The sequence below is a fragment of the Chenopodium album genome, chromosome 5 (genome assembly GCF_948465745.1).
Source record: "Chenopodium album chromosome 5, dcCheAlbu1.1, whole genome shotgun sequence".
Classification (NCBI taxonomy): Eukaryota; Viridiplantae; Streptophyta; class Magnoliopsida; order Caryophyllales; family Amaranthaceae; genus Chenopodium; species Chenopodium album.
The window spans coordinates 31339166-31365919 of NC_137838.1; the positions used below are offsets into that span (position 1 = coordinate 31339166).

Below are 26754 nucleotides of genomic sequence, written 5' to 3' on the forward strand. Positions count from 1 at the left end.
CGGAGCCAGAAATTATAAAATGGGGGGGACAAATGAACATCGCATAGTTTGACAAAAACGTTGCGGAAAAAAAAAACAATACTTAGCTTGAACAGGTATTTAGTTTTTTTTTTTTTTTTTTTTTTTGAAGACAAAACAAGGGGAATCAATTTATTAAATTAAGATCTGCTAAAGTTTGAAAACTTTGGGGGATAGAATCCGAACAAATACATTCATCACTAGTACCCGTATCCTATCTAGCAACAAAGTGAGCTACAGTATTCCCCGCCCGTCTAACATGAACACAATCAAAACTAGTAAACGCATTCCTCATTCTACCAATATCCTCGAAGAAATGAAAAACAGGAGCTGCTCCCACTTGCTTGTCTCTAATAGCACGAACCACATTCATCGAATCACCTTCAAAGATCACATTTACAAACCCAAGTCTGCGAACAATCTGAACACCATAGCACGCGGCAGCAGCTTCCGCCACCTCTGATGACCATCTGCAGGAAGTCTTTTTCGTTGCAGCCAACAAAATCGTGCCCCATTCATCCCTCACGACTGCACCCAAGCAAAAACCTCCATGGTTGGGCACATGTGCATCAGTATTTACCTTAACAAAGGAAGGCAGTGGCAGACTCCAATGTTCACGAGAGAAAGAGGTAGGAGCATACACACCCCCACCAACTCTAGCATTGTAAACACAATAATCCTCTCACAATTTGACGAAGTTTGCAGCAATCATAACCCCATTAATATCATTTACATCGCCAAATATTGCTTTGTTTCTACAACACCACCCTGCCCACGCAAGACACAAAAACACTCTCAATTGTGCTTTGTCAAATTTGCTCGATACCTAGCAGAATAAATCTTGAAATGAAGACATTGGAGCATCATTTAGCAGTTTAAGAAAATTACTCTGCTGCCAAATACTCACAGCATGCGTGCAATAGAACAAAGAATGGATTATTGACTCACTACCTGCGCCACATATTGAGCATCTGCTTGAGGGATGAATATTACGAAAATGCAGCATTTCCATCACTCCAAGGGACCCTTTTCATGCCATCCATATGAAGTGGCACAGCTTTGGAGGACCTTTTAAATCCCAGACCTCGCGCCAAAGTCGGTTTTCACTTTCACCATGGAGCAATTCCCATGAACTCAGCTTGCCCAATCTACCCAACCAATAAGCTGATTTCACAGAAAAAATCCCAGACTTAGATGGCCACCAATACCTCCTATCCTCAACCAATACACACGGCAAAGGAATATCAAGCACCCTAGGGCAGTCCTCCTCACAGAAAGTGGCAATCACTAGCTCCGAATTCCAACACATGTTCTCAAAATCGATGAGTTCACACACCAGCAAATCAATATCAAAGTACAATTGCATAGTAAGAATACAGCTTGGAGCATCCCCACCTAACCATTCCTCTTCCCAGACCTTAATTGAGGAGCCATTACCCACTCTCCATTTTAAACCCTCAAGGAGCAAAGATTTTTCCCCCCAAATACTTCTCCACGAATAGCTCGGGTCAAATCCTCTTGAAGCACCACAAAAATCAGAATATTTAAAATACTTTGCTTTGAGAATTTGTTGTAGCATTGTATTTTCATCCCCATATAACCTCCATCCTTGCTTAGCGATGAGAGCCAAATTGAAGCACTTTAGGTCTCGAAATTCCATTCCACCCTTTCATTTAGGATGACAGAGGTCTTCCCATCTATGCCAATGAATCCTCCTATTCAAGCCATCCGAATCCCACCAAAATCGGGCTGGAGTTGAGTGAATTTCATCGATGAGACAATCTGGAATCCTAAAAATACTCATCATGTAAGTTGGAATTGCTTGTGCCACCGCCTTAATTAATATTTCTTTACCAGGCCGAGATAATAATTTCTCCTTTCACCCTTGAAGTTTCTTCCAAATACGCTCTTTGAGACAAGTGAAGACCGCTTTTTTTTTATCTCCCGATAAGAGTCGGAAACCCCAAATACTTCTCATTTCTATCCACTTCTCTAACACCAAGAATTTCAATAATTTCCTTTCTTCTCTCCGGCTTCACACATTTGCTGAAAGCTACTTCGGTTTTGCTTAGATTGACTTTCGGACTGGATGCTCTTTCGTATGTACTGATTATATCAGCAATATTAGAACATTCATGCAAATTAGCCATCGCAAATAAAATGTTGTCATCTGCAAAGAAAAGATGAGACACCCTAAGTGCTCCCCTACAAATACTAACTCCATGTATCAAATTACCTGATGCCACCTTGGAAATCAGAGTAGAGAAAGCCTCCGCATATATAAGAAACAAGTACGGTGATATTGGGTTCCCTTGTCGGAGTCCCCTAGATGGAATAAGAGCCTCAGAAATTACCCCATCGTATTTGAAGGAGAAAGAGACGCTCGATAGACATTGTCGAATTCTATTAATCCAAGCTACTCTGAACCCCATCTGTAACATAACTTTCTCAATAAAGACCCATTCTACTCTATCATATGCTTTGCTCATATCAAGCTTCAGAGCCACATTTCCATATCTACCTTCCCCCTTTCTTTTCATAGAATGAAAAATTCCGAAAGCAATTAGAGCATTGTCCGTAATTAGTCGATTCGAGACAAAAGCACTCTGATTTTCCGAAATAAGATAACCAAGCATAGGCTTCAATTTATTCGCAAGGGTTTTTGAAATGATCTTATATAAAACATTACATAAACTAATAGGTCTAAATTCAGACATCTACTTAGGTTCATCACATTTCGAAATTAAAACAATGCAAGTACGATTTACCTCCGAAAGATCGATTTCACCCTTCCACCAAAATTGCACAAATTTGACAACATCACCACCAATAATACTCCAAAATTTCTGGAAGAAGAGGGCATGCATTCCATCCGGACCAGGAGCTTTATTTTGGTGCATCTGAAACAAAGCATCCTTAATTTCCTCTGCCGTCGGCTCCGTATCAAGTATATCATTCATTTCAATATTCATTTTATACTCAATACCAGATAAAGCCTCCTCAAAATCTGTTGGCCTACTTAACGCAAATAAATTGCCAAAGTAACCTGCAATAATGCCATCCATATCATTCTTCGACGACTTCCATACCCCGTTCTCAACATAAAGGCCGTCAATAGTATTTTTCTTTTTTCTCTGACTTGCTTTATGGTGAAAATACTTTGTGTTTTTATCACCATCCCGCAACTCATTTGCTCTTGATCGTACGAGCTAATATGATTCTTCAAGCCTTTGGAGTTCACTGAGTTCTTGAGCAATTTTGATACACAAACTCAATCGACGAGCATCCAATTGCTGCCCCTGTAATAATTGAAGCTGAGATTCTGCTTTCTTAATTTTCTTTTTAATCTCCCCAAATGTAGTGGCAGCCCACGAAGACAGACCCTCCTCCATCCTTGCGATCCACTCATGAATCGGACATCCATCCTCTACAATCCACGCATCAGTCACCACCTTGCCACACTCTTCTTTTGACAACCAAAGCGACTCAAATCTGAAAAAAAAAATTCTTTTTTTGTTCCACCTCGCTTTCCCCAAATTTCAATAAAATCGGTGCATGATCAGAATGGCATATTTGAAGGTGAATTACCTCAAACGACGGAAATAAGGAACACCACCCACTACTAGCTACATATCGATCAAGTCTTTCACGAACAAGTGTCTCGATTGATGTACCTCTTTGCCATGTATAGACATTGCCTTTGTATCCCAAATCTCTACAATCACAATCGTCAATAGCCTCTCGAAATGCATCGATTTGTCTTTCTCCACGAATAGCACCATCATATTTTTCATGCATGCCAAGAATCACATTAAAATCCCCAAATATCACAATCGGAAGAGATGAAGAAGCATAATTAGACTGCATCAAATCCCACATCAAGTGCTTATTAGTAGCTTCCGGCCACCCATAAATACCCACCAATATCCATGTCGGAACATTCTCCGCATTACATACCACACCACAAATATGATGCTCAGAGTAACTACTAATATTTAAGGACAAATCTCTCCACCATAACCCAACACCTCCGGATCTTCCAGAACTATTAATACACAAACCATTAGTAAAACCACATCTATTCCTGATCAACTCTAATCTCTGTGAGTCAATCTTAGTTTTCGAAAAGAAAACTACATTTAACCTCTCTCTCTCTAACACCAATCCTGGAGAGCCTTAATTGTTAATGGGTTGTCAAGCCTATAACAGTTCCACGCTAGGATTTTCATCGTTCTTTGCAGTGTTGGTCATCGCCAACATCCGCTACTGTAAATTAAAGATTAGCATCAACTCCGTCACATCCTCTCTTCAACCTCTTTACACCACCTCCCCCTTCCACCTGTTCCCCTTCCATAGTCCCCTCCCTTTCTTTTCTTTTCTGACCCCCATTGTCGTCAATAAGCATTGTCGTACCCTTCATCTTATCAACTGAAACAATTTTCACCTTCTTTTTTGTTCTTTTTATTGAATGAGAATAATTATGCCCTGCCCCAATATTAAAAGTCGGTATCCCACTATTATTTATTGTCACAGTATCCCCAAACTTCACACTCTCCTCTCTCTTCCCCTTTTCTCTGCCATCATCAACAACATTTAAAGCCCCCTGGGTATCTCCCACCATCATTAGATTTTAGTCAATCCCTTGACCCAAATACGTACCCAAGTAACCCCACTCCCCCCCCCCCATCAAGGACTTCACTCTCTAATCCCTCATCATTTACCGCCACACAAACATTCACCACCCCTTTAAGCACATCCCCTGGCATCACATTCCTTTCTCCTACCCTTTCATTCAAACGCAACATATTTCCTGCTGCCTTCTCATTGTTCCCCCCTTCAAATTCCTTCAACACTGCCAATCCTTTTCCCCTGCGCACCATACTCCTGTCTTCCATGTCATGCATATCATGAGATTGTTTCGGCACAAACAACAGTTTTTTAGTAGCTTGAAGTTCTCTGACCTCCTCATCACTTTGTTTTTTACCTCTCATAGGAGAAGCTTTCAGCCACGTTCCCCATCCTAGCACCTGATCAATTCAATCATCATCCGATACATTAATACAATCTCGCTCGTTGTGTCCCATAATCCCGTATGAGAAACAAAAGAAAGGGAGTCTTTCATATTTCAATGGAATTTTGACAAGATTTCCCTCCCTATTTTTAACCGTACAAAATCCCCTTAGGGGTTTATTAACATCCAGCATAATCTTTACCCTACGATTCTTACCAATACCAAGCAAGTCATCTTCAATTTCTATTATTTCACCAAGAATCGAAGCTATAGCTTTAATATGAGCATCAGAGCGGCAATTTAACGACAAATTTTCATACCGAATCAAAAAAGTAGCATGTATAACGCTAACCTCGTTTGGATGTTCATCACCCTTAATTGAATTAAGGATTAAAAGATTTTGTTCAAAGCACCAAGGACCACCAGCAAGAACCTTCTCCTTATCATGCCAATGGAAAAATTGGAAAACAAATAGATTAGGTCCAAGATTTCTAATCAAAACCTTCCCTTTCATCGACCATGATTGGGTAATTGTCCTCTTGAAAGCATCAATATTCACACTTTGTTCCGTCAAAAGTCTTCCAACTAGCAATAGGGAAACCCTAGTGTCCTGTTCCGTTGAATCCACTTCTCCGAAATCAATAATATCATTCTCTTCTTCATTAAGTCGTAGATTAGAGCACTGTTCGATCAAATCGTCGGCCATATTGCCGGAGAATTACCACGAAAACAATGGTAGGGAGTCCTCTCTCGCAAGGTGGTTGCCCTCTCTCTCAAGGGATAATTAACTTTGGTAGTTAGTTTTATTATTAAAGCTTTACAACTCAAAAATCCAAAGTATTAAGTAAAAAACGCCTGCATCTTATACTAATTCTTGCTCCTTCGATATACCTTACTAGTACATTTTTTTTTTATTTAAAACAATACCAAATTTTTTTTATTCTTTTTTTTTTTTTACAAGTAAAACATTACCTTACTAGTACTTAGGTTAAACAATGACAGATCTTTAAAAAAATTTACTAATGGCCGAGTTTGAATTTTTGACGAATTTGAACATAAGATAATATAAGTAATATTATGCACTTATCATACTTCCCTATTAGTACCATAACGTGTTGTTAAGGCAAAAAAAAAAAAGCTAAATAGTCTTATACATAAAATTTTGTACTTAGTATAATTAAAGAAAAGAAAAAAAGGTCAAAAGCCAAATGCAAAGGCTAAAAATTAAATAGCAGCCTTGCTGGGTTTGATCTCACGTCATTCGAAGGTAAGACAAATAAGTGGGACTTTACCATTGCGCTACCTAGATTTTGTCTCTATTATATGCATGCATTTAAACTCATATATTATTAAGCAGAATTTTTTTATTTTTTTATTTTTTTAAAAGTGGGGGACAGTTGTCCCCCCTTGTACCACCCTAGCTCTGCCCCTGAAGCCAACCGAAGCTCACAATTGTAAGGCTACTGCTACCACCGACCACCAGATTGTTTTTCAATTTTAAATAATACTCTCTCCGTTTCATAATGTTAGTTCTATTTAAGTGTATAGTTATAAAAGATTTCTTTTAATTTTTAATAGTAAAAAAATTTAATTGTGATTTATATTAGGTTCCTCAAAAAAATAAAAAAAAATAGAGGGGGTATGAAGTAATCCGTGTATATTTAGCCAAAGTTTTGTTTTTTTTTAAAAAAATATAATTTTTACCTTTATCTTGCATTTATTTACTACGTAGGTTGTTTTGGGTAGTGAGTTGATCATTATCCATCTAGGTGAGTAAACCAGCTTTCTACTTTGTTCTACCCAGTTCACCCTTTAGGCTAATCTGGATTCGAGGGTCAGTTATAACTTTTCTACTTTGTCAATCAATTAAATCTTAGGTAAGGATGCATGTGGCGGGAATGGACACGTATACGGGAATAAAATGCATACAAGAAAATGTTAAATATAAAATTAAGGGATATATGTATGGCATATTGTTCTTATGGCTATTATCGATATATGAACATAATTTAATTTTTTTTTCCATTTTATGATTTATATCTAGGAGTGCTAATCGAGTTGAGCAACTTGCGAGAAATTTCAACTCCACTTGGTCAAAACTTGGCTCGAGTTCGCTCGACTAAAGTTCGGCTCAATTCGAGAGCTTAATGAGCATGAGTTGAGTAAGCTCTAACTCGAGAGGTTACCATGTTTACAATAATTTGACAATTAAGAAGAGTTAACTAATTTTTGGGCCCGGGTGATGCCCTGCGTTATTACAGAAAACTAACTGATCATTAATATAAATTGTAATCTATGATTTAATTTTCTTGTAATTAAATTTGTTATTTATATTTTCATTTTGCTACATATTAATATTTTATATTCAAAAGATTACATAAAAAATAGTATAGCTTTGTGGTAAGACATTTAGTTCTTGAATTAAAAGTTGCGAGTTCAAATCTCGTGGAGAACTCTTTTTTATAATTATTATGAATGCATGACATGTAATGAAAATCAATGGAAGAGAGAGCCACGTGGCGTTATGAGTACTTGAATGGATGACGTGGCGTAATGAGGGGAGTTTACATGACATGTGGATGTTGTTAGAAAATGTCTTTTAATATACTTGTATAGATTTATATTATCAAAAAACGAGAGTAAATCTTTAATAATAAATAAATAATTAACAAACTATTAAATTGAACAAAAACTATAATAATAAAGGCCTATAACTTTAAATTAAAAGGACCAAAATTTTAACGAAAAGATCGTGAACTACTCGACTTGACTAAAACCTTTAATGAACACGAGTTGAGTAAGTTTTATTGACTCAAACTTTAGTTAGCACGAGTTGAGGATGTTGAGCAATGTAAGAAGTTTTCGAATCGCGTTGAATACCACTCATCTTGTGATCGACTCCTTTGATTAGCACCTCTATATATGCCTAATCAAATTACACCATACTCGTACTGTCAACATTTTTGTTGAGGAAAATTTCACAAGAACTCAACACGTGTTATTATTTATGTCTCTTTTCATAGTATAATGTAGTTTGACTTATACTCATTTTAAGATTTTACCAACACTAAAAAAAAGCAAAATATTTCTAAATTAGTCTTTATTATATCATTATTATATTCTTTTTTATACAAAATACTTCTTACTAATATATTCTACTCCATCCGCCCCCAAAACTTCGACCCTTTTGGGTTGATTTTGCGGTTATTAAGAAACTTAGGGTCTGTTCTCATTGACTGAACTCAGCTGAACTTAACTGAACTAAACTGAACTGAACTGAGCTGAACTGAACTGGACCAAACTGAATTGAAATGAATATTTTATAAGAGAAGGAAATTAGGAGCTAAACTGAACTAAACTGAGCTGGACTGAACTAAACTGAATTGAACTAAACTGAGCTGAACTGAACTGAACTGAACTGAATTTCAACGTAAGAGAATAGACCCTTAAATGAAAAGAAACAAAACATATAAATTTACATGGGTTTGTAAAAAAAAGTAGAGAGAGATAAAGTATTAAAAATACATGAAAAAGCAAAATTTTATATGGGGAAGCTAATTTTGCACAAATATTGATGTAAATTGGTGGGTCTTTAATGCAAATAGGTCAATCATTTTGGGACTAAAATTAGGCCAAAAGGGTCGAAATTTTGAGGACGGAGGGAGTAATACAATAACGAATCAGAGTATAAAGTAGTACGCTGTAATTGCAAAACATTAATGATCATCATTGGTACATGTCTCAAAATGAGTGAAAATTTATGTACAACTAGGTGCAAGGTGTATAGAAGGGTATTTTCTGCTCATTTAATATTCCTTCCGTCGCTAAATATAGTTTTTGTTTGACTAATTTCATAGAAATCCAAAAAAGGGATGAGGAACTACTAAAAAGACATAGGAAACACAAATACTCAATCATTTGTGAAAAAGAAGAGAGAAATGTTTTTTTTTTACTATTTTCAATGACAAAAAGAATAAAGTACAAAAAAGGAGTAATGATGCATAAAGAATAAGAGCCCTAAAAAATGCATAAAGAATAAAAACAAATTAGATATTACTTTTGGCAATACACATTATAAAGACAGAAAAATGAGGAATCATGGGTAATTTCCAAGGGTCCATAATGTTAAAAAAGGAAACGGGAACAATATTTAGGACCACCAAATATGGCAAATGGAAACTATATTTAGGGACGGAGAGAGTACATTTTTTTTTCTCATTTAAAAATCTTGAATTGAATGTTTGAATAAAGAAAACTTGAATTGAAATTATGCCTTGGAAATTTTACAGGTCCTTTCAAGGCCCAATGATATCGTTTTTTCAATAGGGCTCGGGGTTCATTTTCATGTCCTTTCAAGGCCCAAATTCCAGGTCCGCAAGCAGCCCTCCAAGGCCCGATTAGCACATTTTTTGCCGAAACAATTTGGCGCCGTCTGTGGGGGTTGTGCCTGGGAAGGCCCTACGATGCCGGATTCAATACAGTGTTTAGAGAGAGAAAACTATGCAAGAGAATTAATTGCTTGAGACTCTAAGTGAGTGAATGTAGAGAGAGAAGATTGATTGTTTTTATACCTTGACATAAGAAGAAGAATGGGCCTTGAGTCAAGTGGGTTGGTCATGTTGACTAGGCCTTTGACTGACTTGGCATGAATTGGAGAGTTGAACCCTGACCTTGGGCTTATTATTGAATCATTTATGGACTGGCCCAATTGGAGTAAATTGGACCCAATAAGAATCCTTTCATAACAAACATCTAAAAACATAAATATCAGAATTTGTAAAAAAAAAAAAAAAAGGCTATATTAGCAAAGAAGTTGTAAAATCAAAGGAAACAAAAATCGTTTTTCAAAAGAAAAGGTAAAACTTGTTTCTTAATTTAAGGCAATTTCTCTTCAGCTTAATTTCATTTCAATTCAATTCAGCTCCAATCAGTTCAGTTCCTAATTTTCTTCTTTCATAAACAGTTTAATACAGTTCAGTTCAGCTCTTTAATTCAGTTCAACTCAGTTCAATAAATCAGAACATGCTCTTAGTTTTGATGAACTTCTTTTTTAAAGTAGTTATTAAATCGTTAATTTTTCATGCATTTTCGTCAAAATAAACCCTAATTTTTTGATAAACTTTTTAAGATACTTCTAAAAAAGTTGAAGGCAAGCAAAAAGAGGAGAAAAATGAAGATAAAAATGTAATTGTGTGTGTGTGTGTGTGTGTATTACTATCTTAATTCACTGATAAGAGAAATTATTTTGATTCATATACTACCACTGTAAGGCCTTGTTTAGTTCACCTTATTTCTAAAAAAACACATTCAGATCAGATCAAACTAGAATAAATAAGTTCAGATCAGAAAAAATAAATTTAGATTAGATCATTGTTTATGTGTAGTTTTTTATCGCATAATATCTTTAATTTTGTAATAAAAACATTATGAAATCACATATTAATAAATACACATTATTACGAATATAACAAGACCCCACTTAATATATTTTTCCGTATAGACTATTGTATACTAAGGTCAATTTGACATTCAGATTAGACCAAACCAGATCAGATCATCAAAAATAAGGTGAACCAAACAACCCCTAAATATGTCATTTTGATTCACATATCATGTAATATATTGTTGGAAAGCTCTAAAGTCTTATTTTCAACCGAATTTGGGTCACTTCATTAACATACTAGTTTTGTACCCCGTGCGATGCCCGGGTTATTTATTGAATTTTAAGATAAATTTTTAATCTATGTGTCAAATTTTAATATATATCATTGATACAAAATTAATTAGGAAATGATGTGCTTTTGTGATGATTTGCTATCAAGTAGGCTTGTAAGGACTAAAAATAATGTTAGTGGAAATGTTCGATTTAATACATTAAAATAATAAAAAAATCATCAAATAAACAAATTAAATAAATTAAATGTACAAAGCCCGTTGGGTTCTGAACCCAAAACTTTGGGCAAGGGTTGAACATTTCTTGACTCGTAACCTGAAGTGATCCAATCTGAGATGACTCATGACCCGACCCTAATTGATAGGTCTACATAGGAATAAAATTCTATTAGATTGTAAAGTATATTATTTTAACCGATTAGTATATATTATAAGTGGATGTTTTATGCATTGAACTAATTCCTTCACTTCAAAAAATATTATGATATTAAAAAAATTAATTTATATGATAATTTTTTAGAATTATAATATAATAATTTTTTTGAATAAAATTATAATTCAATTTGCAAATCTAAAATATTTGTATTTTATCGAAAATAAAACTCTAAACTAACAATTTTATCCTAAAATTCTATCTAAATAGAATTCTAAACGACTTTTTTTTATCTTATGAAGTCTATTTAAATCTATCCAATGTGGCACGACACTTGAAAAAAAGTGGGAATGCCAAATGTCGCTGCCTCGTGACCTGCCTAAAGTTTAGCTCTATATATTAGTTATATGACGTAGATAAAAAGTTATGAATGAAATAGATGACGGGGCTCATATTTGCCAAGTCTTTCAACAACGTTTTGCTTCATTCTATCTCAATTTCGTATTGAAAATATGAGTTGATATCATTGAGCAAGAGAGTTTTATATTCCATGAGTATGATACTCAAGATTAGCCAACCATAATCCATTTCCATATAAACCACTTGAAATTCATCAAAACACACAAACGAAAAGTAATTGAGCACAACTCAAGTAGATAATGTAAATATGGAGTTATAGGGAATAATTCAAGCATCCCACACTTGAGCCCCAATGTGATCATACACTTAAGTATGGTGGCGTCCAAAGGGAATTAAGCTAGAGTAAAAGAGTCGCCAACAAGTTTTAGGAACTTGAAAACCGTTCATAAGGTGAAGGTTACATCCCTTCACGATCCATGACAACATCACTAACTCCATAGTGCTCTTGAACCATGACTGAATATTTGGGGACGAAGGTACAAATCCAACCTAAAAGAGATTGAACCTGCCCTAAAAATAGGTCTCTACATTATTCTTCTCATATTCTTGTGCGCTTTCTGACTAACATAAAATCAATATATTAATCCTAAACCCGTTTAATCTATGTTGGTTGTACATTAATGCACAAACAAAACTATTATTGGCGATCACTTGAATTAAAATCACATTAGCAAAAACAAGATTATTAATTATCTTATTTAGCATTATTTCAAGTACAAATTCCATTTAATTCTGCAAGAGAGGGCATGATCAAGCAATAATATAATTATATGATATCAAGCAACATAATATTGATACAACAAACTATCATTATCATAATAATATTCTCATCAAAGCATAATATTATTAGCAAGATCCTTGGCATGATTCTACAAGATTAATAACAAATCCTAGCATGTCACTAAACAATAAAAATCAAAGATTTATCCCAAACATGATACTAACATGATAGAAGAAATAGGAAAAAACCTAAACATGATACTAGAAAGCAATAAATATCATCCTAACATGATACTAGGAATTAATATAATATAAACATGTTTTATAAAATAACTTACTTTATTGTCTCGTATCTCTTTCTAATAACAAAAATACACACGTTAGTAACTTCAAGGAAAATATCAAACAATTAAATTAAATAATTGAAATAGGGATTTGGGACCAAACCCTCATAAATTATCAATCTTTGACGTCTAGGGCGAAAACAACTTCGAGTTTGGCTAGGTGTGTCTAGAACTCGTGAATGCGAAATTGTGTGTGAAAAAGGCTAGGCTAAGAAAGAGGGAGAAAGAACAAGCTATTGCTCAAGAGAGAGAAGAGAATAGAATTAGATGATTGTTGATGATTGTGAATGATTGTATAACAGGGAAATACGACCCTATTTTTAAGAAATATAGCCTAGAAAAAATGACAAAATGACCTGGAATAAAACTACCTCTGTCGCGGCGTGACAGCTTCGTCGCAGCGCGCTAATTCTGTCATTTTGCGATGGTTCATGCGTTTTCTAAAATTCGTATGGAATCCTTAATCTAATTAAATTCGATTTATTAACGTCAGTTCTTATATTTGAAAATCAGATTTATTCCCTTTAAAACACTTATTTTAATCCAAATAGAATTCCATATTTTCTAAAAAAATATAATTATTTATCCTAATTGAATTACAATTCAAAACTAACCATCTAGATTATTCTAGAAGATTAAAATCAATCCTAATAATTTTGGGAATATTAATTAATGGGTCCTCCACTAGATCAGTGGGACATATAAAACCATTTCAAGCCCAATTTAGTATTTTGGCCATAACTTCTTCATTATTCATCGAAATTGGGCTTATAATACATCTTTGGAAAGCTCTTTTCGATCCCAAACCAACTACACCATTATTGGACCCTTATCATGGACCAAACTAAATTGGACTGGACATTTTCTTAAATATAGTTCATTTTCGAAAACAGAAAGAAAGATAATTTATAAAAACAATCGCATCACAAGACTTTTCACACTTTCATTTCGTTCGATAATCATGACGCGAAAGGTATTCAACACTAGGTTTGGTTTTTAGGGAGACAAAATTAGGTGTCTACAGCAGTAATGCATCGAAGACCTCTAAATTTATAAGCAATTAAGAGTGGATATGCTTATCAAAAGTGTAAATCAAATTAGGATTTGACCCAACCTATATTTATGTGCCATAAACCTTGTAAACCCAACATGATTATATTCGAATTCAAAATTGAACTCATTTTGAATTTTACTTGAATGGAACCCAACCTACACCCGGAAAATAGCTCCAAAAGTAAAGGATCCAACATAATCCAATCTTAACTTGACCCGAGTTAAACTTGAATTTGACTTGGTGACTATATTAATTTGAGATAAACTGAATTAAATATGACAGGTTACCTGAAACAATTAAATACAAGCATAGTTTGAACATCCAAAAAATAATGAGTTCTAAACTCATTATTTAAATTAAATAAAAAAATTAAGGAAAGAAGATGAAAAGCAGCACTCATTTCTTTTTTTAAGTGTAAGTTTAGTTCAGATCAGGTTAATTAGTTCAGTTCAGTTCCAATCAGTTCAATTCATTTCAATTTCAATCACTTCAGTTCAGTTTAGCTATTAATTTCCTTCTCTCATAAAATATTCATTTCAACTATATTCAGTTCAGTTCAGCTCCAATCAGTCCAATTAAATTCAGTTAAGTTGTAATCAGTTAAGTTCATTTTAGTTCAGTTCAGTTTTGTAAATGTGAATAGACCCTTAGTTTAATTGTGCATATATGTCAGTGCATTATTTTAACCAATAATATCTTTAATTATCAATTTGTATAGATTAGAAAGTTTTGATATTCAAATCAAAATTACAGATTAAGACATTCAAATAAGTAAACAAATTATTATGTTTTCCTTATGAAAGTTAATCAGGAATATTGGTCAAAATAGTTACTCAAAAACTGAAATAAGAGCCCTTAAAAAAATGAAGGTAATATATCTATACCCATTACTTATAAAGAGAATAATAAACTCATGGTTGAGGAACTTGAGCAGGTGCGGAGCCAGGGGGGCTAAGGTGGGCCATGGCCTCCCGCTTGGCTCAAGATAAATATTAAATTTTTCTTGCATTTGTTATAAGTTGTACTCACTCCGTCCTTTTATTAGATGTCTGTATTTTTTTTTTTGTTCATCAAAATTAAGTGTCTGTTTCTATTTATATTTTGTACTTTTTTTACATGCGGTTTTTTATTTCGATGGCTTAGTCAGTCCGTTTGGAACTCTCCCCTATATTATTCTCTTTTTGATGATTTGACTCCCTTTTTTTCATTTGTTTACTTTAAAATCAATTCTCAATACTTTCTCTCTCCTGATTTCCAACCACATTTTCTTTCTCTCTATCTCTCTCTAACCCTACATGCATATTTATACTCCAAATTATTAGTTTTAAGAAATGTTAACTTTCTTAATTCCCGTTCAAAATAAAAAAAATAGGCATGTAATAAAAGGACGGAGGGAGTGGTGTAGAGTAGTTTGTTTTTTTCCATGTGATTATATATGGACAAGAGGACAAGAGCTCAAACCTAACAACTAATATTTTGTAGTTTTTTTTTTTTATTTTTTATTTGATTTTATTTATATTTGTTATGAAAATATTGTGTGGATATCCATTATCCTCTTTGTATGTTTCCGGATTATTCTAGATCTAGGGTTTATTGTTATCTTAGCAAACCCTATTATTCTATGTATATATACCCCAAATATATGGAATAACATAGATAGATCAATTCTTTCTCAATCCCTGACGTTTTCCCTTATTTTCACAACACGTTATAAGCACCAAAGCTCTGAATGATTAATAATTCTTTTGATTCCTATACATATACATAATTGCTTTTCGATATAATTGACAGTTCATCCTGTTTTGGGTGTTTTTTCCCTAGGGAAAGTTACGTCACAAACACTGGTCCGACTGAGTTGTACCTGCAAAAACAACGGAGACTCCGGGTTGTTGGAGCTCCGCCTCCGAAGATCAAGTTAGTAAATTGAAAGGGAATAAAAAGTGCAGAAATTTAGGTGGGGATCTGCTTGGATTCCAAGCTCAGGTGTTTCTCTGATGAAAGAGAAAATATGTGTAATAAATTATTGAATGTGTCCCCAAAATGGGAAAATATCTCCCTATTTATAGGTTCATTGGTAGGTGTGCCCCTATCTAGGTCACTTGACCTAGATTTTAGTGGGCTGCGCCAAATTACGGCGTTTTCTTGGGATTTGGGCCCTTGAAGGCCGCCATTTTAGAATCTATATGAAGGAGCCATGTGTCAGATGGCTAGGGGGCCACTTGGGTCAGCCTGATCTTGACACGTGGCCTTCTCTTATTGGGACACCTGTCTAGGGTAATTTTTACCCTAAACATTTGCCGCTCAAAGGGGTCACGTGGATGTCACGTGGGGCCTGTAACACGTGTCCACCTTTCAAAGGTGAACAGTAACAACGACTAGTAAAAATTAAAATTCAAACGGGATGCCCCCGTTTTCACCTTCTATAAATAGAAGTTTACCCCCCCCCCCTCCCCCTCTTTCTCTCACTTCATTTTCATTTGACTTTCTAGACAGAAAAAGAGATATTTTTTAGAAAGATATTCTCTGATTTCGTCTGCATCAAATTCTCAAGATTTTTGTGTGCTAACCTTGCAACACCCGGTCACCGTTTGTAGTAGTTTCCAAAGTTAAACGCAAGGTAACCGCCTGAACCATTTTTAGCTTTACTTTTCCAACTTTTATACATTCTTTTTTCTGTTTGTATACATAGTCTTAAAAATAAAATGAGCTCTCAATCCACACACTCGGCACTGCCTAGGACACTCAGCCGGTCTCCCGGATCGGCTGAGTCTAGAACCAGAGGTGCCTTTGCTGGACTGTCGGAACTGTTGTGCTCATCCCCGAATTCCTCCCTCTCTGTGTCTGTGCAGGACACAATGGCTAGAGTCAAACAGACGGCCAAAAAGTCTAAGAGCCGGCACACTATGGAAGTGCCTACCGACGAGGTTGTTCCGGATGGGGAACATAAAAGTTTGGAGGAGAGTAACAATTCTGATGAAGAGGCTCCCTCTTCTTCTGGGAGCTCAAGTGTTCGAGACGTAGACGTTGAAGAGGCCGCCTCCTCTAATGGATTCAGGGAAGGATCAAGCGGTATTGAGGCCACTAAAAGATCCTGGCTCCGATCAAGATAATTTCGCGGCTGACTATCAGCAACCAACGAAAGTTGCTGAAAACCTGACCCTAAGAAAATTAGGATGCTTCTAGGTGACATAGCCCTGCTGAAGAGTGGCTTCAGGGCTTTCAACGAAAAGCACCCCTTTGGAAAGGGGTGGGATATTATCGTTCCGCCTAGGGACGCAGTGATGGCCTGGAACGACAAAATAGAGAATGCAGACAACTATTTTGTCTGCTACGAGGCGGTAATAGAAGCCGACCTCCGGTTCCCTCTCCATACTGGATTAGGAAAATCCTAAAGGGGTATTGTTCCAAGTGCGGATCCAAGGGTTCTGCAGGACGAACTGGGTCCCGTCAACTACCTACACAAGGTAGCACATGTAAACTGCCCTCGGGGGTGGCTCGAGGAAACCCCCCCCTCCGAAGCTTAAGTTGGAGAGTGTTTAGAGAGAGAAAGTGTACTTAGAGAGATGTAGAAAGTATAATGACTTAATTGTCTTACCCCCTTTCCGTTGTACTTTACCCTCTATTTATAGGCGTACCATCTCCTTCGTGGAGAGTTCAGCCTGGTCAGCCCTGCGGGCTGACTCTGCCGGGCTAGTGAGCCCTTCTTTAATTGCTTTCTTGGCAGTGAGTGCGCACCCTGGGGGCTGGGCGATAGTTCAGCCCCTCAATAGGTGGTATGAGGTCACTCATGCCGACTCTTTGCTTGTAGGAACATTCTTCTTATCTGAGCCCAGCTGGAAGGAATAGCTCAGCAGGAGCTATCCCCTACAACTAGCCCCTCAAGAGATGGCTTGAGGTTCTTTTCTTGCCATCTGTTCTGAGCGTGTAGCCTTATCGGCCATGACTTAACGGGTCGTCTGGCTGAATTAACCTGCACACTCCTAGCCCCTCAAGTCTCTAGGGTGTTGACGCGCCCTGAAGACTTGCGAGGTCAGGTGCTGTTACTGTTGAGTCTGTTGTCGTATTGTTTGTATGGTGATGTTGGTTCCAGTCTTAAGAAATGACAATCTCGCAGGGAGGAATTTCAATCACTCCCGTTGAAGTCTGAGAAATGACGATCTTGCAGAGAGGATTTTCGATCACTCCTGCTGAAGTCTGAGAAAAGACGATGTTGCAGAGAGGATTTTCGATCACTCCCGCTGAAGTATGAGAAATGACGATCTTGCAGAGAGGATTTTCGATCACTCTCGCTGAAGTCTGGGAAATAACGATCTTGCAGAGAGGATTTTTGATCACTCCCGCTGAAGTCTGGGAAATAACAATCTTACATAGAGGATTTTCGATCACTCCCGCTGAAGTCTGGGAAATAACGATCTTGCAAAGAGGATTTTGGATCACTCCCGCTGAAGTCTGAGAAATAACGATCTTGTAAAGAGGATTTTCGATCACTTCCGCTGAAGTCTGAGAAATAACGATCTTGCAGAGAGGATTTTCGATCACTCCCGCTAATTTTTTTTATTTTTTTTTTTGACAGGAATCACATTTGCATGAGTGGGACACGTGTTGGCGATCCGGGCTACCAGATTGATTTTAGTGAAGTGACATGGCGGTTTGCCTTATGTCTAACTGCCCATTTACTTCGTATTAATATCACTGTCTCCTCTTTCACTTATTTCTTTTACTCCTCTTACTTTATCATCTTCCCTATTCATTAATTTGTCATTTCAAAACTTTTGCTCTTTGCTCTTCCTCTTTCAAGTGTTCGAGATCCTCCATTGTTGTGGTAAGTTCTTGCTTCTTCGTCTTTGTTTTTATCTTAATTTTCACTTTATTTTCTTTTTCCCTTCTTAATTCTTGCTTCTTAACTGACTTGTTTCTTCTTTGTTCTTCTTAATTGCAGGTTAGAACTTTGCTGGGCATTTATTTCGCCATTATTGTTGTACTCTTTTGCTTCTGCAACTTTTTCTTTAAAGGTACTTACTTTGTACCTTTTGTTGTCTGTACTTATCCCATTTTTGCATCTTTTTGCTTTTTCTTCGCAAGATTGTGCCTTTTTATTCTTCTCAATTGTCGGTGTTCCCATTTCTTCTCTTTGTTGTCGTATTTGCGTTCTTGGCTTTTTCTTCTTATTCCTTCATTGTTCCTAAACTGATTCTTTGATTTTCTGGTGCCCAATTGCATCTTCTTTCCTTTGCGGGCTTGTATTTCCTTGTAGATTTCATAATGTATGACGCTTCTGATAGTCAGAACATGAGTGAGCCTCAAACGGCCACTGGATCGGATTCTTCTTCCCAATCTTTTCTTTAAGGTGAGCGCCCTGCGCACACTTCTCCTATTTCTCCTTCTTCTTCTCCTACCCCTAATCGAACTGTTATCCCTCCTGACTTTCCCCCTACTGCGAGCGGGTCGGGTACTGCTGCGACTCCTACTGCTGCGTCTGGGTCGGGCAGTAGTCGTCTCGTAGAGGGTAGTGCATTTCGCCCTTTCTAGCGCAGGCCCCGTCCTGATTTCTTTGATCCTTATTGCGAGCGAGATCACACGCTGGATGGGATTCCTTTATCCCATCTTACTCGCTTGAGGCTGCGCGCAATGCGCCATAAAGCGTTAGCCGATGCTGTCAAGGCTAATCCCCCTGGCGTGTCTCTTGTTAGCCCCATTCCCCATGTTCAGCCTTTAAACAGTTTTGCTTGGCTTGATGACATGGCTTACGTGCATCGATTTGATCATTATGTAGTGCAAGGCGGAAATACTAGGACTCTTTCACCGTTTTCTTCCCCAGCAGTTCAATCAAGCAGAATGACTGAGTCTCCTGGCGACCGCTCATATTACGACTGTCAGCCCATTTATGTTGTGGAGCCCGTAAAGGAAGGAAAAACTGAATTCTTTCTGGATGACAAGTGTTATGGGCCTTAGAACTGTTTGTTGGATTTTGGTTGGCGGAAGGATGCAGAAAGGCTGGATCTAGCCGTTATTGGGCAGAAGTTCTATGGTTTTGGGGAGGGTTACAAGTTGGTTCTCCCCGCTGATGGTGCAAAGTTATCGGCTCCCCTTGCAGGTCATATGGTTGTGTTTGCCTCACAGCTAGATTTGGGTTTGAGGTTTCCTTTGGTCCCCACCTTAGAGAAGTTGCTTCGTGCTTTCAATATCTGCATCTCTTTGGTGCACCTTGCTTCCCTTCACACCCTGATTTGCGTACTATGGTTTCTAAGGTTTCGAAGGTATCTTGAGTCCCTGCACTTGTTCAAGTCTCTCATGAGCCTAAAGAGGTCTGCTTCTGGGACTGAGTCGGGGTGGTACTATGTTGCTCCTAAGGAGAGTAGGGTCTTGTCCTACCCAAAACTTGGACGTTACAGGGACTGGATTGGCAAGTTCTTCTGGGTGAGGGTGCCTTCCAACTTTGCTGCCCCACGCAACTTCAGAGAGAGTCGTACAAACATGGTCGGGGTCACAGTATCTCTCTTAGAGACTACCCGTAAGACATAAGCTTTTGAAGCTCTGCAGGGAGCGGGGACTGGTGACTCCAAGTTTCCTAAGGTCTGGCTGCCCAAATCCATTTACATTGTGGGCAATGAACATCTCTCTGCCATGCGTTTGTGTCGTACGCATGAGTCTGGTAAGTTTTTCCGCCTTCTGCCTTTCCTTTTCCTTCCTCGTCTTGTTTAACTTTTCTGCTGTTTTGTTTATCAGGCTATGACCAGTTGGACAAGCGTATGCTCGGGCTGGTTGATAATTGGAAAGACCCTTTGACCGCCAATCTTGAGAATCCTCCTCACCTTTTTGATATGCTGGAGGTGTTTGCGGGTTCTCTAAAGGGTGAGGTACGCCTAGCTCCTGCTGAACTGCGGGCTATTGTTGGCACAGCAGCTACTGGCGAGCGCGCTGGGTCCAGCCGTGCTGACCCTGAGCCTTCGTCCTCTATTGTTGGGAGTAGGCGTGAGACTCGCCCCGCTCCTCGAAAGGAGGCTTCAGATTCTGAGGCGTTAGTGGCGCCTGCTGCTTCTCCTGAGAAGCAGTCTGTCGCGGCTTCCGGCCAGGTGGCACCTCAGACCTCTGCTGCCAAAAGGCAACGTGACTAAGCTTCTGATGAACCAAAGGCTAGTGCTGACGATTTTGCTGACAGTGTTCTCCAGCTTCCCTCTAAGGGGATTGAGACTACTACTGCGGCTGAAAAACCTGTTTCTTCTTCAGAGCATGTTCTGCTCTTTACTTCTTCTGTTGAGGATACCACCGCTGCGAAGGACACTACTGTTCCTTCTGCTGCAGCCGCTGATTTTCAGCTCCCTGATGAGTCTATCATGGAGCTTCTTAGATTTCCGTCGCAACCCTACGGGCTAAGAGGGCGGCTCTGAAGCACTTCATGGGGTGGGCTCTCCCGAGCAGGGGGTTCTCACCAGCAAGATTGTCTTGTGATTGATTGGAGGACGATCCGGTGTCTTCTGCCCCTACCGGAGATGAACTAGAGGCGAAAAAGGCACGCACTTCTCCTGGTCATGACCCTCTTGCCTCCGCCTCTGCCAACATTGGGCTTCTAGGTGGGAACGCTGGTGGGGAAGACACTAAGAACTCTAGTGACCTTAACCGTTGTGTTCACCAGTTCTTGAGCGATGCCTTTGAGAATCCCTTGTCTACGACCTCGCTTTCTGCTGGAGGGACTTTCCGCCCCACTGGGGCTATAGAGTTTACTGAGGTTCCTATTGATGTACATCTCCGCCTCATACTCTGTCCTGCTGGAGCTGAGAACGCTCCCTTTCGGCCCTTAATGAATGTGAGGGCTGATGAATCTTTGTTTGTGGACGACCCTTAGAAGGGCAGTACCTTAGGGTACCATTTGACTCAGGGGGTTTGTCTTCCTGCGGATTCTACGCGTAGCTCAGTCAGCCTCCCAGCTGCTATGGCCTGCCATGACCTGCAGAAGGTTAGTTTTTGCTTTCGATCTTTCTTTTTCTCATTTCAGCCTTTCTTTTCTTCTCTGCTTATTCTGTGGCTACTGCTTTATTTTACTTTTATTTTATTTTGCTAACTTCTTTTATTAACTCTCGCTTTGGCTCACCCTTCTCTTCCTCTGCTTTTCTTACAGCTGGTTATGTCTGTGGGAGATTTGTCCAATGCTTTGCTGTCAGTGGAGAAGGAGTATCAGAATTAGGGCATAATTCTCTCTCATAAGAATTTGGAGGTCCAGCAAGCTTAGGCTGAGAGGGATGCTATGGCTAGTGAGGTGACTCCGCTGAGAGAGTGGGCGGATGCCCTACAGCTCCAGTTTGGAGAATTTCAGCTCACTCAGACCAAGTTGAAGAGCTGCGAGGAACAGTTGGGGACCTCTTAGGCCAGGGTGAAGGCGTTGGAGGCGGAAATGGCAGATCTGCGAGCTGCGCATATTGTTGAGCTGGAAGCGGCTAGGAAAGAGGCTCTCAGATATTTTGCGCTCTCCTGCTTTTGCTATGATGGTGGATGGGAGGTTGCGGCTCGGTGCGTTAGCAGCTTATATGGTGAAGGTGAGGAGCATCAGGCTCGCTTCAGCGCTTTCTGGGCTAAGGTTGAAGCTGCAGGTGAGGCTGGCTTGTTTGACCTCCCTGCTGATCATTCTCGTGCTGATGGCTGCAAGATTCCCAACCAGGTTGTGCTGAACTTGGAGGTGCCTCTCTGCCTTGACGTTGCTGCAGATATCGGAGTGGATTCCTTGACTGGTGATCAATAAAGGTTATGGCGGCTGTCACCCTCCTACTCCAGTGGTTCCTCAGAGTTTCCCTCACCCAAATCTCTTGTAACTAGGTAGTTTTTGTTACTATCTTTGGGGTGTATAGCTGCCAAAGATTATGTTTCTCTGTGTAATTCCTGAGTACTTTGTCTTTTGTTGCTGGGTCTGCCCAGCTTAACTTGAATTTGTGTTCTCCTAACTTTAACTATTGAGTGTTTCCTTGTCCAGGGGGACGAGGGCTCGGCTTTATTTGTCCCGTGACTGTCTTGCTGAATGTTTACTCTGCCCAAGGGGGCAGGGGTTCAGCTTTATAATGCGTGCTTTTTATGATCTTCTTCTGCTGTTTCGCCTGCTGTTTATTTCATTGTTTGCACACTTTCCTGGAACTATGCTTTTCTTATTAGTATCCAGATCTTTTTCTACTGTAGCACTTTTATTGCATTTGGTGGGGCCTCGTAGGTTGGGCCTTCCTGCTGAGACTTATTTGTGTCGATCAGCTTACTTATGCTGCGACTTGTCATTTTGTGAGTTGTCACTCAGCTTGTTTTGCTGTGACTTATTTATGTCGTTCGGCTTGTTTATGCTGCGACTTTGTCATTTTGTGAGTTGTCATTCAGCTTTTTTTGCTGTGACTTATTTATGTCGTTCAGCTTGTTTATGGTGCGACTTTGTCATTTTGTGCCTACTTACTTCTTTTCGTAAGGGCTTATTGTCTGGTTGTCTTCTCCTTTCCTCTCCCCCTCAAAGAGATGAGCTAAGTGGGACTAAGAGAGCCTTAGTGTTGCCCACATAGCTCATCTTCTCCTTTCCCCCCTTTTTTTTCTGCTCAAGCTGAACGTGTCAGGCTTCCCCCTCAGGCGTCCCCGAGGTGGTGCCCTGTTTTGCTGTAAGCAGGTGAGGTGAGGCTTAAGGGAGGGATGCGTTTGCTTTACCACTTTGCACTAGAGTGCTTCTTGCCTCTAACACTTTGTTATAGTCTTTATTTGACTTCTGCATGTTAGCATATGATGCTTGGGCATAACATATTAAACAAATTTACGCAGCATACTCCTCACGTAGAGGCTTGTATTTCATTTAATAAAAATGGCTCAAATACCTTAATTAACATAACATGGAATGAATAAAAGTTTATCAGACTTGAAACAACTATGATTGTTTTTTCAGATTGTTTAAACAAAATACTTCTTTAACACATCCGCATTGAAATTGTTTCTTAAGACCTGACCTTCTTGATCTGCAACGAGGAAAGCTCCTGGTCCAACTTGCTCGTGAATGATGATTGGGCCTTCCCAATTTGCTGATAGCTTCCCATGCTGATTTCCTCTTCCCACTACTGTTGCCCTTCTAAGGACCAAGTCTCCGGGCAAGAGCTCCCTATGCTTGACCCTCTTGTTGAAAGCTTTTGAAATCCTGCTCTTCTGGGCTGCCAACTAGACCTGTTCAACGGGCCGGATCAGGGCTGGATCGTGCCTTAATTAAATGGGTCGGGCTGGACTAGGGTCAATGTTTATTTGAAATAGGCCATGCCAGGGATAGGAGTCATTGGACTCAGCCCAGCCCGGTCCAATCAAACTTTGTCATCAAAGCTAAATTGGGTCTTCAAAGGGTCGAGTATAATCCGAGTCCAATTATGAAAAGGATATTACATTATTACTAAATAGGGTCTTCATTATGTTACTTTTTTTTTTTAATTTTTTTTAAAGTGACATAATGTTACTTACGTATCAAATATATTAAATCTATAATATAAACCTTCATATTTAGAAAACTTATTAAAAATGCTTCAAAGCTTTCAAACTTCACCTGAATTCACGATTAGATCCCAATTTCACTTTTTTTTTTTCTTCTGAAATCGCAATTTAACATTATATTGGTGGACGATCATCATAAATTCGATGAAACCATTACAGATTTCATAAACACCCAACAAGATGAAATTCGTGGAGTTGCCAAATTTGTGGTTGATCTACAGTGAAGCACGGTGGAGCAAGCAAGAGAACAGAGGAGAGAGACTACTAATTTGGGGATTCTTTTAGGGTTTATAATTTTGGAGAAATTTGGGGATTTTTTTAGGGTTTATAATTTGGGAGAAATTTAGGGATTTTTTTAGGGTTTATACTTGAGTGAAGAGAAATTGATACATAATTACATATTAGTATATTACAGAGTATCAAATATAGAGAGTTTTTTTTTGAAATTTGCAGGAGAGAAATTTCAAAAAAAAAATATAAATAAATAAATAAATAAAAATAAAAATAAAAAATACAGAGAGTTTTTTTTTTTGACGAAAAATACAAGTTAGAAAAATAGAGTCAGGAGAGAGAATCAGAAAATTAGAATGAGAAAGAGTTAGAATAGAGGATAAAAAGCCCTCAAAGTGTAATTCTTTCCAGCCCTTTTAAAACCAAGTCCAACCCTTTAAAAGCCCATAATTTTTGTGCAGGTCTACAGCCAACTTGGGAGCTGCTTTCAACCTTACTTCTGGCAGGAAGTCTAGCTCTTCCATCATACGCTTTTCATTTCCTTGCTGCTCATAGTGTTGTATCCTCAGGCTAGGGATTTGTACTTCCACTAGGACAACCGCTTCAGCCCCGTAGGCTAGGGTGAAGAGGCTCTTACAGGTTAACTCCTTCTCAGTGGTCCTATTTGCCCACAAGACCTCTAGGGCTAGGTCTGCCCACAGGCCTTTGTACTCCTCCAGCTTCTTCTGCAAGGCTGTCAGGATCAGCTTGTTTACTGCTTCTGCTTGACCATTGCTTTGCGGGTGGCAGACTAAGGCACTTGCATAATTTGTGCCCATGTCTCCCAAGTAGTCCTTTATGGTGTCACAGTCAAATTCACATCCGTAATCAAAGACTATACACTGTGGCACCCCGAATCTTGTGATGACGCTTTTCTATATGAATGTCCTGACTTGGGTTTCCTTTATGTACTTAGTGAGTTCGGCTTCTATCCACTTCGTAAAGTAATCTACCGCCACAATGAGATACTTCCTGCCTACTGACCCAGTGGTGAAAGGTCCCAATATGTCCATTTCCCACTAAGCAAACAGGATCGGGCTGAGGATTGGAGTTAGATCGTTTGCTGACTGATTTATGACTGGTGAATATATTTTACACTTGTCGCATTTTTTCACATATGCTAGTGCGTCTTGTGCGAGAGTTAGCCAATATGCCCCCCTTCTGAGGACCTCTACTCCATAATGCTTTTCCACCAATGTGGTTGGCGCATATTCCGGAGTGGGCTTCTTCCATAATGCCTTCCTGCTTCCACTCTGGAATACACCTCAGCAGCGGCTTTGAGAAGCCCTTTTTGTTGAGTTCCCCGTTCATCACTACATACCAGTTGGCGTCTTTCTTCACCTTCTTGGTCTGTACTTCGTTGTCGGGCAGGGAGCCGTGGACTTTGTACGCCAAGATGTCTGAGAACCAAGCTCTCTGCCTTTCAATGCAGTTTACCTGCTCTTTTTCGATAATGCTGCTTTCTTCTAGTACTTCGACCATCACTGTCCTTGTTAGGCTTTGTAAAGTGGAGCTGGCTAACTTGGACAAGTCGTCGGCCTGAGAGTTTCCTGCTCTGGGGACCAAGTCTATTTGGAAGTGGACTAGCTGGGCAACCAGTTCCTTTACCTTGGTCACGTACTTCAGCAAAGTGGCTTCCCTTATCTCATATGCCCCCTGCAGTTGGCTGGCAACAAGCTGAGAATCAGTTTGCAGGTGTACTTTGCGGGCTCCGGCTGTGAGGCTCATACGCAGGCCAGCCAGCGCCGCTTCGTACTCAGCTTCGTTATTCGATGCTTTGAACTTAAACTTTATGGCATCCACTTCCACCTTCCAGACCCCAATATCATCTTCTTTCTCCTCATAGGAAGCTTCCACTATGAAGTCTGCTAAAGCTTGTGCCTTTATGGCTTCTCTAGGCTTGACCTCGAATTCGTACTCAGAAAGTTCAATTGCCCATTTTAAGAGTCTACCCGATGCATCCATTTTTTGTAATGCTTTCTCCAGCGGGTGGTTTATGAGGACTTCTATTACATGCGCGTCAAAATATGGCTTTAACTTCCTTGCTGCTGTGACCACTGCGAAGGCTAGCTTCTCTACCAATGGGGACCTTTGCTCTGCCTCGGTCAGCACGTGGCTCACGAAGTATATCGGCCTTTGTTGCTTTTGTCTTTCTACCAGCAAAACGGCTGCGATTGTATGTATTGACGCAGAGATGTACAGTTGCAGCTTTTCCCTCAGCTCCAGGCTAATCATTGTTGGGAGCTTAGTCAGATGCTCCTTAATGCCCTCAAAGGCTTCTTTTTCTTTAGCCCCCCACTCAAATTATCTGTTCCCTTTCAATAGCTGATAGAACGGCAGGGCCTTATCCGCTGACTTGCTGTTGAACCTGGTCAGCACGGCCATT

At 39.0% G+C, this 26754-nt stretch overlaps 3 protein-coding genes across 3 annotated transcripts; all 3 read right to left on the reverse strand.

Moving 5' to 3' along the window:
• Positions 1 to 3227: 3227 nt before the first annotated feature.
• Positions 3228 to 4247, reverse strand: LOC145632791 (uncharacterized). Its single transcript, XM_081685127.1, has 3 exons — positions 4180 to 4247; positions 3607 to 4063; positions 3228 to 3470 (listed from the first exon to the last, which is right to left on the reverse strand). Exons 1-3 carry the CDS (start codon positions 4245 to 4247, stop codon positions 3228 to 3230), a joined length of 768 nt encoding a protein of 255 aa, XP_081541253.1.
• A 20498-nt stretch (positions 4248 to 24745) lies between these two features.
• On the reverse strand, positions 24746 to 25147 carry LOC145632792 (uncharacterized). Its single transcript, XM_081685128.1, has one exon. It carries the CDS (start codon positions 25145 to 25147, stop codon positions 24746 to 24748), a length of 402 nt encoding a protein of 133 aa, XP_081541254.1.
• Positions 25148 to 25460: 313 nt separating this feature from the next.
• Positions 25461 to 26603, reverse strand: LOC145632793 (uncharacterized). The gene has a single exon (XM_081685129.1). The coding sequence runs from the start codon at positions 26601 to 26603 to the stop codon at positions 25461 to 25463; it is 1143 nt and encodes a 380-aa protein (XP_081541255.1).
• Between the last annotated feature and the right edge of the window lie 151 nt (positions 26604 to 26754).